The sequence below is a fragment of the Podarcis erhardii genome (genome assembly GCF_964252035.2).
Source record: "Podarcis erhardii genome assembly, chromosome: 14".
NCBI lineage: Eukaryota > Metazoa > Chordata > Lepidosauria > Squamata > Lacertidae > Podarcis > Podarcis erhardii.
In genome coordinates, this window is record NC_138503.1 from 48,720,391 (window position 1) to 48,737,442 (window position 17,052).

Here is a 17,052-nt window from a genome sequence, read left to right on the forward strand (position 1 = left end):
TGCCGCCCCAAGCCTCGCGCCCCCGGCGGGACCTCCTGCCAGGCGCGCAAGGCTTGCGGACACTCGCCCGAAGCACGAGGAGCCCTCCGGAGGGCTCCGCGTGCTTCGGGCGGCAGGCTGCCGCCCCAAGCCTCGCGTGCCCGGCAGGACCTCCCACCGGGCGCGCGAGGCTTGCGGACGCTCGCCCGAAGCACGGGGAGCCCTCCGGAGGGCTCCGCGTGCTTCGGGCAGCAGGCTGCCGCCCCAAGCCTCGCGCGCTCGGCAGTACCTCCCGCCGGGCGCGCAAGGCTTGTGGACACTCGCCGGGGCTGCAGGCTGCTGCCCGCAAGCCTTGTGAGCCTGCGGCAACTCCCACCGGGCTTGCAAGGCTTGCGGATAGCTTCCTGAAGCCTGGAGAGCGAGAGGGGTTGGTGCGCACTGATGCCTCTCGCTCTCCAGGCTTCAGCAAAAGCCTGCATTCGCCCCATAGGACGCACACACATTTCCCCTTCATTTTTGGAGGGGAAAAAGTGCGTCCTATGGGGCGAAAAATACGGTACCTAAGGAGGCAGGATGCAGGTAGACCCATTAGTACCATTGCTAGCCCTACTCAGAGTAGACCCGCTGAAAATATTGGACTCTACTAACAGGTTCATTAATTTCCATGGGTTTATGCTAAGTATTTGGATAGAACACAGGAATGATGGCTGGCTGCTGATGGGGAGGCGAAGGGGAAAGCAGGCAGAGGGGGAGGACGTGGAATGGAGTGTTTTGGAAAAGGGCATGGCTGGCTTTCATTCTAAACAGGAGCACTCCAGCTTGCGTTGTTTTTTCCCCAATCCTGCAGGGAACTGCAGGTGCATATTTACACATGAACACTCCCTCCTACTATAATAATAATAATAATAATAATTTTATTTATTTATTTATTTATTTACTTACTTACTTACTTACTTACTTACTTACTTACCTGCCCATCTGGCCGGGCCTCCCCAGTCACTCTGGGCAGCTTCCAACAAAATATTAAAATACAGTAATGCATCAAACATTAAAAGCTTCTCTAAACAGGGCTGCCTTCAGATGTCTTCTAAAAGTCTGGTAGTTGTTTTTCTCTTTGACATCTGGTGGGAGGGCGTTCCACAGGGCGGGTGCCACTACTGAGAAGGCCCTTTGCCTGGTTCCCTGTAACTTGGCTTCTCACAGTGAGGGAGCCACCAGAAGGCCCTCGGCGCTGGACCTCAGCGTCCGGGCAGAACGATGGGGGTGGAGACGCTCCTTCAGATATACTAGAATCTTATTTCCACTTGATTCTGCAATGTAAGTAGACCAGACCATCCCCATGAATGAAACGGTAGAAGGGACTGCATCTCTAAAGGTGAAGAGCCATGAGCATCAATAGCCTCTCCTGTGCTGGGGTGGGAGGGAAGGAAGACCCCAAAAGCAGCCAAAATACCCACCTTATAAGGAGCTAGCCTATCCCAAGAGGGAGAGGGCTAGGCTGCAGCCTTTCTCTGTGGTGCGCTAGTTTCTACTTGAGTTTTTGTTTTGCTTCTCTTTGAGGGGCATTCAGCTATCATGTTTCTTTGCCTGACATGCTATGCAGTCCATTCTGCTGCATGCATAGGCCAGGTCCAAGAGATGCAGCGTGAGGCCATAGGCTGAGGTAGGGGAGGAAAGTCAGAGGTGTGTGCTGGGATCATATTTATTCATCCCTCAAATAAGTAAAGTAGCCCAAAATCAGGGAGGGGAGGGATTTTAACTTAGCCCTCTTCCAAACCTACTAGTTTACCTCTCTTGCTCATGCACCACCCCCCCCCCCGTCAAGTGGTACATCCCAGAATCTGCTTAACCTCCCCTACCCACCTGTTTAATTCGTGGAATGGCTCTCTAATTTGAGTGTGTGTTTGGTGGGTGGCATATCTGCATATGGAGACTGATTTTGAAAAAGAAACAGAGCAAAATGTGGTCCCTCCCAGATGTTTTGGGCTACAACTACCTTCAGCCCCAGCTGCCATAGCCAATAGTCAGGGATGATGGGAGTTGTCACCCAGAACATCTAGAGGGCAAAGCAACGGCTTTCTATGTGTGTTTTTTAAATTTATTTGTAATATTTCATTAAGGCTTTTTGCCATTGAATTGTTACTACTAGCAGTGGTTGCTCTGAATGTAGAGTCCCGAGCTGGCCAAAGAAAGGCAGGGAGGGAGGTGCGCCCGAGTTTTTGCACATGGGCCGAAATGCTGGAGCTGGAGGTGGGACTGCCCTGGCTGCTGCTGAGACGCCACCAGGCAGTAGGTCCACTGTGCTCTTGATCCAAATGATCATGCAGGGCCGGCCCTACGGTGAGACAGGGTGAGGCAGCTGCATCAGCTGCCCTGTTCACTTCTAGGCTAGCCTGTTGCCCTCAAGTGCCATGGAAGACACTATTCTTTCATCAGCACTGGAGTAAGATTCAACTGCCAGGCCAAGTGGCTCCTGTATGTTCCTTGTGGGAGGGCACCATCCTGTCCCTCAGCTCCGGCAGCAAATGTCTTGAGCCAGCCCTCAAGATGTAGCTTTCCTGTTTGGATGTTCAAAGCCTCGGGAATCTCCAAGCTGAGGGAGGAGAAAGTTTGGGACAGCAGTAGTTGGGAGAACACCACATGGACAAGGGGAAATTAAAAGAGGAACCAGGGATTCATAAGCCACATTAAGCCGAGGTGTGGACGGACCCTATGATACCTCCCTCTCCCCCTCACCCAGATACCTGGAACAGTCTCCTTTGGGGTAGCGGAATGCAGCAAATGAAGATGCAGCTTTAAAAAATAAATGAGAAGAACTTAATTATTTTTTAAACCCCTTCTATACCGCTTTTCGTTTATAAAGCAGTGCACAATCTTTACATGAAAACAAATCAATAAATAACAACAATTAAGCCATCCAAATAGTCATTACACATAATTACAGCAAACACAGTAGCTGTATAAAACAACAACAAATAAAGCAAAATCCTCAGTGTCAGCAGTCAGGAGATTCCAGGGCAAACATCAAGGTCTTTAGCTGTCTGCAAAAGCATCCCATCACTGAGGATTGCCTAATCTACATAGGAAGCTTGTTCCAGAAAATGGGAAAACCAAACTTTATTAGACCACAGTATGATCAGGAGGGCTCTCCCTGCAGATTGCATGCCTGATAAATGCAAAAGAGGACAGAAGACCTATGGCTGCTCCAGCCTTTGATTTTGCTTGTGAAACTGCTTGCCGTTTTGTGCATGAAGGTTTTCAACCTACTGCTCAGGGGATGCAATGTGGATTCTGTTCCAACTTTTTACATCCAATCATTTTTCCTATAATTGATTTTTATTCCAGACCTCGAGCTGGGTTGGGTTGGGGAGTCACCTTTCCAGCAAACGTTTCTTAGCGACTTCTTGGCTTGCCCGTGTGACAAAGAACTTGGTTGCATTCCTGTAGTAGTCCATCCATGGCCCCCTTTTTAGTGGAGGTGTAAGAAAAATGGTTATTTGGGGTCCCTGTTTTGATGTGACCCTGACTTGAGTTGGAAAAGGCCTGTTCTCCTCCTTCTCTGATGGAAAGGACAACATAGTGGAGACAGCCACTGCCCGTGGCACAATTGTACTTGTTCCTTTCAGAGAAGGAATATTGGTTGGTCTAGTTTTAAGGTGTGTACATCACACTAGCTGTGTACATGCCATCAACTGACTTTAATGGTGCACCTGGTTATTTTGATTGCTCCGTTCCAGTGCTGGAAGCACCTTAGAGGTATGAGCTACGCAGGGACTTTCTGAGCATGTTCTGATACTTCTTTTCTCTTCCCCACCCCCGCTTTCATTCCAACTGCAGAAAGGAGACGAACTGGAAGAAGGAGTGACGAGTGAAGGTAAACAAGCAAGCATGGGACACACACACACACACTCAAGTAAAATTCTTGCAAGGCACAAAGCCACCTGCAGGACTCTGTGTGTTGTGATACCTTGGGAGTGCAGGAAAAAAGTTCAGAATGTGGCAGGCAGGATGGTCTTTAAAAGAACAAATACTTCTTAGTTGTTTTAAGAAACATTGTATAACAGAATGAAAAATAAGCATTATTTTTTAAAAAACAAATACAAAGTTGACATCCATGGCAGAGGTCAATTGATTCAGCTGGGAAAACTTGTCGGGACAAATATGTCTTAAATGGTTTCTGAAAAGTGCAGAGAGCGAACAGTTTCCTGTTCTCCAAAACAACGTGGCCATGTGAGATACCTGCATATTTCCTTGCCGCTCCCTAAAAGTTATGCAAAATGGGAGACATTTAATACTTTCTGCAGTATTCAGCTTTCTGCAGTATTCAGCTTTGGGGGCAGATGGGGCTCGTCAGCCTGGGAAGGAAGCCTGTCTAGGAGAAGGAAAACTTTGATCCTATGCCTCCGCTGCCTTGCGGCTATACTCATTCGTGAGAAACCCCAAGGGAAAAAATCCATGCTTACTGCCTTGGAAGATATCTTCAGGAGAAGAAAAGGCTAAGGAGTAAACCCTACACAATTAGGGAGTGGAGTCCCTAAGGCAGTTGAATGGCATCTTGTATGCCTTCTTCCATTAACTCCTGCAGCCAGATGTACTGCTCTGCTTTCCTTTGGACCACATCAGCAAGGCCAAGAGGACCACATCAGCAGCCCAGGCCCCTGTGCCCTGGAGAGGTCACTTTGGTGCTGCTGGCACAGCAAAAACAACGCGGGAACCAGCAGATACGAGTTACTGGTCTCTGCAGCCACAGCAGGCGCCGTGATTCTTCTGCAGTTTGACTTCACCCCCAGATGTGCACTTCATTGTCTCTTGAGACAGGTGGATGCCAACAAGTTGGGGGCAGAATTTTATTTGAGGCAGAGAACACACAGACTAGGATGCATAAGAGCATACTGTTTTGTGTTTGTTTGTGTGCACAAGCAGTTTTTCCTAGGAGCCATTATCAGGGCAATTATCCCTTGGAGTTCAATCAAACCCTTCTTGCAGAGAGCCAATGGGCTCTGATTTCTGACAAGGGAACAGTGGATCACACCCCACAATTTTTAGGTATCCTTGGCTACACTGGTGCCCTCCAGGTATTTTGGACTAGCAACTCCCTGTTGGAGTTCATAGTCCACGTGCAGCTTGGCAAGTGAGCAATTAGTGTTTAGACTACAGGCTAGGGAGACAGAGCATGGGAGAAATTTGCCTGGAGTAACAGCTCAGTGATTGGCTGAGGTCTCTCATATAGGCAGCATGACCTATGCCATTGTTTGGCTAGTTAGGAGTATTCTGGAGTGCTTGGAGAGTGATGACGTTCATGTCTGTATATAGTAACTTGTATATAGCTTGTGAGTTTGCTGCCGTATATAATAAACTGCAAAATCAAGTTACTAGTCATCAGCTTTGTTGCTGATCGTCGTCCCGACTGAGCAGTCTCGATCATTGCCTAGGAAAAACTGCACTACTCTGCTAAGTTGTGCATCACTGAAGACGTTCAGAGTTGAAGAGACTGGTCCTAGTAGCATGCGAAAGGACTTCAGAAAGTGCTCACAGGCATTGGAAATTTAACACTCCCATCGTGCTGTGCTGGCTGGGACTGATGGAAGCTGTAGTGCAGAACATCTGGAGAGCACCAGGTTGGCCAGGGATGCTTTGGGGCGGCCTGAGGGCCACATCCCCTTCTGGGTGACAGCAGTGGTGTGCATGGGTAGCAGAGGTAAAAGTGGGTAGAGCAAAGAATGTCAAAGTTACCTTTTCCCAGTAGATTCATTTCATACATACATGCACACCCCATTCTATCCTCCATTCAGGCAAGCAGGAAGCATAATCTGAATTCAAGGAAACATGGCTGAGGCTTGGGAGGTCGGGGAGAGTCCTGAGGGCCAGATAGAGATCCTTTGCCCCCCCCAAGGCCTGAGGTTCTCCATTTCTGTTTTAGGGCCTCTGCCGCAGGAGGCCCTTTTGCAAGGGGGGCAGTTTTGCAGAGCTGCATAGCCCCCGCAGCCATCCTCGTGCCATAGCTTGTGTCAAAGTTCCTTTAGCCCTAAATAGCAACATAAACTCTTTATTATGTTTTAAAATCTTGCAGAGTTTGACAAATTCCTAGAGGAGCGCGCCAAAGCTGCTGAAAGGATCCCCAACCTGCCCTCCCCACCTCAGGAGGAGCCCACGCCACCGACGACGGCAAACCCCCCAAGCAAAAAGAAGCCGGAGCGCTCTGAAGATGCCCTCTTTGCCCTGTGACGCTCCTTCCTCGGCTCTTCTTCCTCGTGTGCGTGTGTGGAGGAAGGCAACCGCGCACTCCAGCGGCCTCCTCGTGCTCTCCGGCTAGCGACGAGCTCCCTTTGCCCCTCCTGGGTTCCATAGATGGCCTCTTGTACCTCTTGGAAGCGATCCAGCCCGAATAAGCTAACATTTCACAGAGTATTTACATCCAGCCTTGTCACTTCTGTGGCTGTCCTTGCCCACTTGCTAAGCTCCTTCTCTCTCGCACCCACCCACCCACCCACCCACCCACCCACCCACCCACCCAGGTCAATACCAAGACCCTCTCTCTTTTTTAATAATAATAATAATAATAATAATAATAATAATGCATGAATTCTTTCTCCTCTCACCTCCCCACATTCCTGGCAGATCCAGAACAGAGTTGTGTAGAGGGCAGGTCCTTGTCTTTGATTTAAGCCAAAACCTTCTTTCTCCCATAAGCCAGTCCAAAGTGCAACATGCTTGGTGCATCTCTGATAGCGGTGAAGTGTGTTTAGGTGCCTGTTTCTCAAGAACCGGCGTAGCCTTCCCATAGGTTGAACACAAAAGAAATTTATCGTCTTGCTCCAGTCCCAGAATTTGGCGCCATGCATTGCCTGTTCCCCCTCCCCAGCTAGGTTGTGGATCTTTTTCGTGGGATATTGTTTGGCTTTCTGCCCTAAGGTGGTCAACTGCAGTGAGGATTGTGACCTGGCTCTGATAGGTAGGCCGTGTTTCTTAGCGGGTACACTGTCTCTACAAGGGAGAAGAAGCCCCCTCCCCCAAAATGGGCAGTCTTTAAAGTAGTGTCCGTGTTTGCCAGGTGTGCTCCTGGCACACACATACCAAAGGCCTGCTTTGCATGGGTGTATGTGAGACGCACGTGGAAAGGGGTTTAGAATAGTTCCTCTGTCCTTGCCACAGAGGTGTCACTGAGAATCCTGGGAGTGCGATCCGGCCACAGCTGGGCTGCTGTGTGCATTGCAAGGAAGCTGCACTTTAAATTTCGAATGGAGAAGCTTCAATGAGAAGCAAGAGATAGTGTGGTGCATAGTCTGGAATGACGACCGTTGTTGGCACCCGGCTGCTGCGTTCTAAGTGATGGCTTTTCCCGTCTTGTCTGCGTGCCCCTCTGCCTCCGCTAGCACCCATGAAGTTGCTGTCAGGATTTCCAGGCTGTGCCAAATTCTCGACAGGGTACTTGTATTTGGCTTCTCTGGCCTTCCAACAAGTGGAGTTCTCTGGCCTTCCTTCCAAGTGGAGTTAGAGAAGGCAGAATTGATCCTTTTAGTATAGGAGATGATCTTGCTTGCTGTTGCTTTGCTGGTCCAGCACGACTGCCACTTCCTGGGCCTCCATACGACTGGTAACTTTGGGTGACGTATGCTTTTAAAAGCTCATGCAACCCGAAGCCCTGTTTTGGACGTGGCTGTTCGATGCGTTGTCTGGCCCCATGTCTAGTCCGGTTGAATGGTGGTTTCTCTACCTGCCTGTGTGGATATTGTGGCACTACTCCCAAGCAAGAATGTTTGGGTAACCTGTGTGTGTGTTTCATGTTGACCTTCTAACGCTGTGATCTGGCTTTCTGGCTACTTTAAGAAGGAGGACCAGGTCTCTAGCACAGGGCTCTGTCTCTAGCATGTCACCCAGAGTAGAAACCAGTTGTGTCCATTCCATTGCTTTGCAGTAGCTCAGCATTGGGGAGCCTGGGACCCTCCCAGTGTGAGTGAACTAGAGCTCCCATTATCCCTGATCATTGACTGTGAGGGCTGGGGCTTACGGCAGTTGGATTCCCAGCAACCGCTCAAAGGACTACAGGTTCCCCAGCCCTGTTCCAGCAGCGTTGAGATCCTTTTAGAGGTGGATTTGTTGCAAGGAGAAGAAAAGCAGGCAGCCATTGCCGGCTGTTTTGGCAAAGTGGAGAAGAATCTCATCCAGTCTAGGCTTGGTGAGAAATGAAATGACTTATTAGTGTCAGAGAGATGCGGACATTTTTGCTTCCACCCTGCCTAGATGCTCTCCAACAGGGGCAGTTCCTGCTGCAGGAGGAAGGTCCCTTGGCTCAAGAACCCTAGGATGTTCCCACGACGACCCAGCTCTTTCGCCTGCAACTAGATGCCCTTGGAGCATGTGAACTTAGGTTTCTAGCTATGTCCTAGCACAGTCTTCCCACAACCTGGTGCCTTCCAGATGTTTTGGACTGCAGCTCCCAGAACATCTGGAGGGGCACCAGGTTGGTCTGCAACACTCACCGAACACCTGCCAGAGCTTTTTGGGGAGTTTCCCTAGCGTCTCATATCCCAATGACCTCCCATTGCTTCCTTGTGACGCCCAAACTGGGAAGTTGAAATTTAAATATATTTCATCCCTTTGTCCTTATTTCCACAGGCCTTTCTGCCCTCAGTTTTACTTCCTTGCTGTCCAGAGCAAGGAAGAGAGAAGGGGCTGTCTATTGTATTAGAGGCCAAAAGTGAGGGAAGACTCTTGACCCCAGGTGGCATAATCCACGAGAATGTGGGACTATCCATTTAAAAAATAAATCCCTTATCTGTGTTAGGAATCACTAAATGACACTAAATTATTGTTGGGATCCTTGCTCAAACACTAATGAGGCCCATCATTTAGGCTTCGGATATTTATTTTTGGCCTGATCCTGTAGGAAGTTTCTTGGCATCATCTCCACTGAAGTGAGCGGGAACTTGTACGAGAGAAATCCCTGCTGGATTGGGACCTTAATTGTTACCTCCCTTCACCTGTTCCTTTTTTTTTTTTTTTTAAGAAACGCATCTCCTACAGTATCTTTATTAACACCTCTGTGTTCTGAGGTGTCAGAACAAAGAAAACAAATTGTTTCCGTTTAAAATATATTCCATGTGTGAGGAGGTGCATAGCATGTTCCTTCTGTACCACCAACCCCCCCCTTTTTTTAAAGTGTTATGTGTAGAATTCAAATCTGTATAAGACTGGTGCAATAGCAAAACCTGTTACGAATTCTTAGGCTATGAAGAAATTGTTAAATAACCACATGCGTGCCGGGCAGGAGAAAGAACCTTTAAATTATAACAAAGCATCTTAGAAATGGAAAGTGACCATTTGGCCGTTGTCCTGGCCATACAGCTGTGCGGTTGTCGCCATCCTGGTTCCTTCCAGATGTTTTCTACTGCAACTCCCACCACCCAGCTGAGTCTGATGGAAGTTTTAGTCCAAAACATCTGGAGCACACAAAGTTTCCAAAGACTGGCCTCCAGCATCTGTCTCTCTGTCCCCATCTGCATTATACATTTAAAGCCGTATTATATCACTTTAAACAGTCATGGCTTCCCTCAAAAAATCTGGGAAGTGTAGTTTGTCCAGGGTGCTGAGAGGAGACGCCTATTCTTACAGAGCTATGATTCCCAGAGTTCCCTGGGAAGAAGGAAGGATTGTTCAACCAAACAGGAATTGCAGCTTTGTGAGGAGATCAGGGGTCTCATAACATCTCTCAGCACCCTTAACAAACCTCAGTTCCCAGGATTCTTCGGGGGAAACCATGACTGTTTAAAGTGGAACGGCTGTGCTTTAAACTAATAGTGTGGATGGGACCATAGCCTTTGGGGGAGACAGTGAAATCTTCCAGCTTCCAGGAAGAATGGGGAAAGAATGAAACGTGGGCAAGGAGGCTTCCAGCCATAGCAAGAAGCCACCTTCTTTCCCATTCCCTAGTCGGAGACCTGCCTCCCTGGAGCATTCGCTACCAGCTTCTGTTGGCCCAGACCTCAAGCCTGCTGTCCACAGCCCGGAACTGGTTGTGCTAGCACAATGGCTCTCTGTAGGTGCTGCATCTTGGTAATCTGGATAAGAAGACAGCTGTCCCGTTGGCATTACCGTTACAGCAGGAGAAGCTGGGCCTGCCTTTTCCTGTCACTCCCCATCCCTGTCCTGTGAGGACAGGCAGAGGAGGAACAAGAGGGGTCCAGGGATGGGGAAGCACTTTTTCCTTTGTAAAAGAAGGTTGCCGGGGTACTAGTTGGCTGCCAGCCCTTCCTCTGGGTGGTGGCTGGCAGATCAGTGAAGAAAGTGTCCCCAGCACAGGCGATGGGGATATTTTAAACCTTTTCATTGCACTTTCCCCCTGCACAGACAAAAGAACACCAGAGCTTTCTCAGCGCTCATTTCTGGCAGTCTAGCGTACATCAAACCTTCGTTCGGTTTAGCATTTTCCAACCTGGTACCTTCCAGATGTTTCAAACTACATTGCCCCCAACCGGCTGGGGCTGATGGGAGTTGTCATCTAAAACTAGGGAAAGTCTGATTCAGTCGGTGTGAGCATCAAAGAGAGGCGAAAGCACCCCCTACTGGTACTTACTGCCAGGATAAGGACAACTAGTGCAGGGCATGGGATCCCCCTGATGAATGGCCTATTGACCCCACAAACTTTAAACCTTTGACTCTGTTTTTGTGTCTCCTGCCCAAATGATCTCTGGGAAATGCCTGTCTGCAAAGAGATGAGATGCATTTAGCACAATTCATGGCACTCTCCCAACGCAACAGTTCCCAGGGCTCTTTTTCTGCAGGAGGGGGGTGCAGATCATAAACGATGATTTTTGTAGTTTGAAGCGGTCTCAATCCAGTTTAAAATGTCTCGTGTGGATAGGTGAGCTTGCCACTAAACCACAACTCCCATCAACCTTGACCATTGGCCATGCTGGCTGAGGCTGTTGGGAGTCCCGGCAACGCCTGACGTTGCCACAGGTTCCCGATTCTTAAACAGAAGTGAGGAACTTGGGTGTTTATTTGAGCAGGCTTTGCAGGCTTAGCCTGGAAAGCAAACTTAACATGGTCTCATGACCTTTCAGGAGAGCACAGAAGGCATGGAGAAAATATGGACCCAATTCTTTGCTCAACCCTCTGGTGTTAAATGCTGACTTTAAAGTTAATAGCTGCAGCCATAGAAGCATCAACACAGGGCGGCCTTGGATGAATGGCAGCTGCAGGATAGCAGTCGAGAATTGGGCCCTTTTAATTTTCCAGCATCTGGCGTGAGCACTTGGCCTCCTTTTAACCTCCACCCTGCTTTGATACCTACAGAAGTGCGGACCACACCTGAATTTGTGATCCCACAACACCCTTTTATAATCTCACAGGAAGTGGCTTGTTTAGAAATTTCCAAATCTTCTGTACAGTCCTTTTGAACCTTAGGCATGCAGTGACTGAACCTGCTAACTATTTGGATTTTAAAACAAACAAAACACCAATCCTGGCCTTTTGTGGTCCTGGTTCCTCATATAACCCCACACTCTGTTTCCTGCCCTTATTTCTCTATAGCAAGCAAATGCTTCTACAGAACATCCTTATTCAGTGGGGTTCCTCTGCCCTCCGAGAAAATTAGTATGAGGCCCCCCCCCACGTCTGCTAACTGTTGCAATAGCATCACCCCACCGTAACCTGTGTCATAGTGTCTCCATCTGTATATTTTTTAAAAAGCTCTGGGCATGTCCAGATTAAAAGTGGATAATATTTATTTACTGAAAATATTTGTTTGTTTTGTTTGTTTGGGGGAGAAGGTTGGTGGGCAGGGAAAGGGAATTAATTGTTTTTTAAAAATGTAAAGACAGCTATGTAAAAATTAATTCTTTAAATGCCTTTAAAACTATCCTGGCTTCTCTCTCTCTTTCTCTCTCTCTCTTTCCTTTTTAGTGATGGTGTTCTTTGTGTGAGCGAAAACCTGCTAAACGGTTTTTGCATCAGGATGTATTAATTAACCTGCTGTCACTTAACTCTTGTCTGTCCGTCGGTCTCTGTACATTTTTTTTCTCCTTTCATTCTTGCATGTGAAATACTCCAATAAAATACCGTTAGTGCAAACCTGTACAGCGATAACGACTAGACGTGAATGTTGGCCGTGTGGTGATGGACTGAATGTATTGCCCAGTCGCATCCCAGGATTTTGTGGGTTTTAAGGCAAAAGGATCTCAATCACCTAGAGCTTTGAACAGGTATCTTTAACCTTTTCAGACCCAGGACCCGCTTTTAAACCCCAACATGCTTTGGGGGACCGAATTCTTAATCTCCTGCTGCATATTTGCATGGTGGCAGTGCTCCTGTTGCAACCTATTTTGGATCAGGCTGTGTGACCCACAAGTAGTTCTCAACCCACAAGCTGGAGACCATTTGCTTTGAACATAAAAAGGAGTTCGATGGAACAGACCAAAGATTCATGTAGCTCGCTGTTCTTTTCTCCCATTGGTAAACCAGATGTTTATGGCAAGCTCCCCCCCCCCCCCATGATTGTGTTCCTAAATACCAGCAGTATTTACTGGATGACAGTTTTAAAAACATGGGGGGGGGGGTAGAGTGAGAAAAAATCCTCTTCCATACCTCTTCCACACTACGCGAAAATTTATAACCCTCTTACCATGACATCCTTCCCCTTCCAGATAAGTGTCTTTAAACTAAAAAGTCCAAAATACTTTTTTCCTATATAAAATTAAATCCATGCACCCACCCTGAATTGGGCCAGGATGCTAGTTTTGGTTTAGTTTTTCATGACTGGCTAAACTTGCAGGGCGGGTGGGGGGGGGGAGAGGTTTATGCTAAGAAACAGGGCGGTGGAGGTAGTGGAAGGAGAAGATAATCAGGCACCTTCTCGTACAACCAGGTTCCAGGTCATTTCTCCCCTGCCGCTTCAAAGCACTCAAAATAATTCTCATTGGAATGAAGGTAGGAGTATTGCCAACAGGAGTGTTACTTAACGTAGGAGGTACAGAAAAATAGGTCCAATTAAATTGCAAAAGGCCTGCTCTGCTGCCTACTTTTCATTGATGTTAAGCAGCTGAATGAAACCTGCTAACATTTTTTTAAAAATTCCCAGAGTTTTCTATCAAGAGGGACTGACTGTTAAGCCACTCTGGGAGACGAATCAGAATCTGCTATTCATTTATTTCTCCCATGAGTGGTTTAGCAAAAAAGTCCCTCTTCCTATGAGACTCTGAGAATTGTATTTCTTTGCTGTGCTTTCCTTCTAGAAAAAGAAGTGCCGGTGCTGTGTACCCGTGAGTGCCCCCAGAAAGAAAAGCACTGGCTCCGTGATGGGAATAGGGAGTCTCTTAACAACTCTCAGCGTCCTTCAGAATCTACAGCTCCCATAATTCTTTGGGAAGAAGGCCATGGCTGTTTAAGGGGGTATCATAATTCTTTAAATGTATGCGCCCCCCACAATGTCCCAATTATAGTTACATTTCCCAGTGTGGTTTAACAAACCCTTTTCACAGGGAACTCTGGGAGCTGTAGCTCTGTAAGAGGAATAAAAAAGGTAAAGGACCCCTGACAGTTAAGTTCAGTTGCAGACGACTCTAGGGTTGTGGCGCTCATCTCGCTTTACTGGCCGAGGGAGCTGGCATTTGTCCGCAGACAGTTTTTCCGGGTAATATGGCCAGCATGACTAAGCCGCTTCTGGCGTAACGGAACACTGAAACCAGAGCAGCGCACGGAAACACCATTTACCTTCCCGCCGGAGCAGTACCTATTTATCTCCTTGCACTTTGACGTGCTTTCGAACTGCTAGGTTGGCAGGAGCAAGGACCGAGCGATGGGATCTCACCCCGTCACGGTGATTCAAACCAGTGACCTTCTGATCAGCAAGTCCAAGAGGCTCTGTGGTTTTAGGCCACGGCGCCACCCGCGTCCCTTCATAAGAGGAATAGGGGCCTCCTAACAACTCTCTGCACCCGTAAGAAACTACAGCTCCTAGAGTTCTTTAGCAAAAAGCAGGACTGCTCCATGTGGAGCTGCAGTGCTTTAAATGGATGGTGTGAAGATGCCCTTGGTCTGCATGAGACCAGCTGCAATGTGACTGCCCAGCCCAGTGACTTCTGTCTATTGGCTTTGTAGCCTTGTTTACTGCTGTTCTTTCCAGCACATCATGTGCCTCCTGCGGCCTTTTGTCTGCCACAACATTCTAGTAAAATACAGTGCCAGCTTCTGTTTGGGAGGAAACTTGCTCTGACAGAGCAGAAAACTGTGGAAAGGAACATGGGTTTTGCAAATTCCACACACAGCGAGAACAAAGCGATTGACGGCAGTAGTGCCATCCGTGTACACAACAGCTTTACAAAGAAGGTGTGGGTAGGCCCCTGCCCCAAGGAGCCTGCAATCTACAGCTGGGGTGGAGAACCTACCTGTCAATTATCAGATGTCATAACATACGGTGATTGCCAGGTAGGTCCTCCCATCCATTGTGCAGCACTTCCCAAGCACCCAGCAGCTAGCTGGTTAGCGGGCGCTTGGGAACTGCCGCAACATTCTTGGCTGCTCCAATAGCACCAGCTAGTTTCCACTGAAACTTGCAAAACAGCTCAATTTTAGCTGCTCTTTTCAGTGTTTTACATAAACTATGCATTTACAGTTATCTATAAAAGTCAATAAAAAAAGAAATTCATCTAAAAAGAAATTCAAAATATAGATAAAATCTACACCTGTGGCTCCCTGAAGCTGTCAGCAGGCGACAGCAGCCCCACACTGGGAATGGCTTCCACTGGTCATCTTAACCAGGTGACGGTAGCCGATGTGTCTCTAACCCTCGGTGAGTTAGGGACTTGCCCTGCGTGCGAAGACAGGTTCCAGCGGATTCCACCTGGGAAAGTAGCCCATCTAGGAGGACAACGCTGAATGGTTCCTCTTCATCCTGGAGAAGAGTGACTAGTGGGGTGCCACAGGGTTCTGTCTTGGGCCCGGTCCTATTCAACATCTTTATCAACGACTTGGATGATGGACTCAAGGGCATCCTGATCAAATTTGCAGATGACACCAAACTGGGAGGGGTGGCTAACACCCCAGAGGACAGGATCACACTTCAAAACGACCTTGACAGATTAGAGAACTGGGCCAAAACAAACAAGATGAATTTTAACAGGGAGAAATGTAAAGTATTGCACTTGGGCAAAAAAAAAAAAAAAAAAAATGAGAGGCACAAATACAAGATGGGTGACACCTGGCATGAGAGTAGTACATGTGAAAAGGATCTAGGAGTCTTGGTTGACCACAAACTTGACATGAGCCAATAGTGTGACGCGGCAGCTAAAAAAGCCGATGCAATTCTGGGCTGCATCAATAGGAGTATAGCATCTAGATCAAGGGAAGTAATAGTGCCACTGTATTCTGCTCTGGTCAGACCTCACCTGGAGTACTGTGTCCAGTTCTGGGCACCACAGTTCAAGAAGGACACTGACAAACTGGAATGTGTCCAGAGGAGGGCAACCAAAATGGTCAAAGGCCTGGAAACGATGCCTTATGAGGAACGGCTAAGGGAGCTGGGCATGTTTAGCCTGGAGAAGAGGAGGTTAAGGGGTGATATGATAGCCATGTTCAAATATATAAAAGGATGTCACATAGAGGAGGGAGAAAGGTTGTTTTCTGCTGCTCCAGAGAAGCAGACACGGAGCAATGGATCCAAACTACAAGAAAGAACAGAACTTCCTGACAGTAAGAGCTGTTTGACAGTGGAATTTGCTGCCAAGGAGTGTGGTGGAGTCTCCTTCTTTGGAGGTCTTTAAGCAGAGGCTTGACAACCATATGTCAGGAGTACTCTGATGGTGTTTCCTGCTTGGCAGGGGGTTGGACTCGATGGCCCTTGTGGTCTCTCCCAACTCTATGATTCTATGATCCTAGACCTAAACCTTCCCGCTTCCTTGCGGGATATCTTCAGGATAAGAAAATTAGTAAAATAAACAGATCCGGAGTGGAGTCCCTAAGGCAGTTGAATGGCGCCGTGCACTCCTCCTCCCGCCAACTCCGGAAGCCCAGCTGGTACCAAATGTCTTGCTCCGCGTTCCTTTGGACCACACCAGCGAGGTTGAGGGTCTTGTCGTCTGGGTGCCCCATGCCCTCCGTACTCCCTGCCCAGGCTTGCGCCCTGCAGAGGTTACTTTGATGCTGCCAATGCAGCAGTTTGACTTCACCCCTCTGCAAGGCAGTAATCCAACAGGTGCTGCTTTTCCTAGCACGCAGCTGCAGCAGTGAGGGAAACCTTCACCTACAGACTTACTCTGTTCCATGCAGCTGGGGAGAGAGTGCTGAAGTTGCCACCCCACTCCCGCCCAGTGTGCATACGAGAAGGAAAAGCTTTCTGCTCATGTGCAGAGGAATTCTTGCGTGCCCGGCAAGACCCCTTAAAGTAAAAAAAAAAATTAAAGGCCCGGAGATTTATGCTTCGCGGCGGCAGGCAGCTATGAAACGGGGAGTGTTGATGTACGCTTTAATACTATTTCATAAAATAATATTTTATTAGTAATTTTCTTTCCTTAATAGAAGAAATTTCAGCAGGTACGGCTTACATGGTTGTGCAAGAGCCCTGTTGTTTCCCCCCTTTTTACATCTGGCCACCTGGTTAAGTCCTGATTAAGTCCCTGCGCTGCAGCATATTTAACACAAAGCTCCCGTTTCCGTCCACAAACAACGGGGAACCGAACCTGAGCGGCTCCTTTAAATCCTTAACCCCGCCCCTCACGTCGACTCTGACTTTGGCAGCTCCTCGCCTTCCTCTCCACGTGGAGGAGGGGAATCCCCGCCCCCATGATGTAATCCTAGAGCCTGGGCTGTGACGCGAAATCACTCCACTGCGGAGCCGCGCTGCCATTGGCTGAGCCGACTGGCACTACTGGAGGTGTTTCCCCGCTTGCTCAACGAAGCTTTCCCGCGGGGGCATTCCTGCCTTGGCCGCAGACGATTGGCTGAGGTCGTAGCACGGCCCCGCCCACAGAAGCGAAACAAGTTTTAACTCTTTCGCTGCCGGTTTGCTTGTTTTCTCTCTGGGAGATTCTGGTCGCAGAAGGACCGTTTGTGCGTGCAACGACAAACAGCCCTGCAAGG

General features: G+C 48.3%; 1 protein-coding gene and 1 long non-coding RNA gene across 5 annotated transcripts in view; both read left to right on the plus strand.

Annotated features, from left to right (window-relative positions):
• The window catches only part of TOM1L2 (target of myb1 like 2 membrane trafficking protein), a 49,293-nt gene extending 42,831 nt beyond the window's left edge, over positions 1 to 6,462 (plus strand). For all 4 annotated transcript variants that reach the window (XM_081839837.1, XM_081839838.1, XM_081839839.1 and 1 more), the window contains 2 exons: positions 3,817 to 3,853; positions 6,050 to 6,462. In XM_081839837.1, coding sequence (XP_081695963.1) covers positions 3,817 to 3,853; positions 6,050 to 6,204 — 192 coding nt within the window. In that variant the 3' untranslated portion in view covers positions 6,205 to 6,462. The remainder of the gene's footprint in view (positions 1 to 3,816; positions 3,854 to 6,049) is intronic.
• On the plus strand, positions 3,861 to 5,351 carry LOC309329400. Its single transcript, XR_014151128.1, has 2 exons — positions 3,861 to 4,880; positions 4,913 to 5,351. It is a non-coding gene; the product is annotated as an uncharacterized lncRNA (long non-coding RNA).
• Positions 6,463 to 17,052: the final 10,590 nt, after the last annotated feature.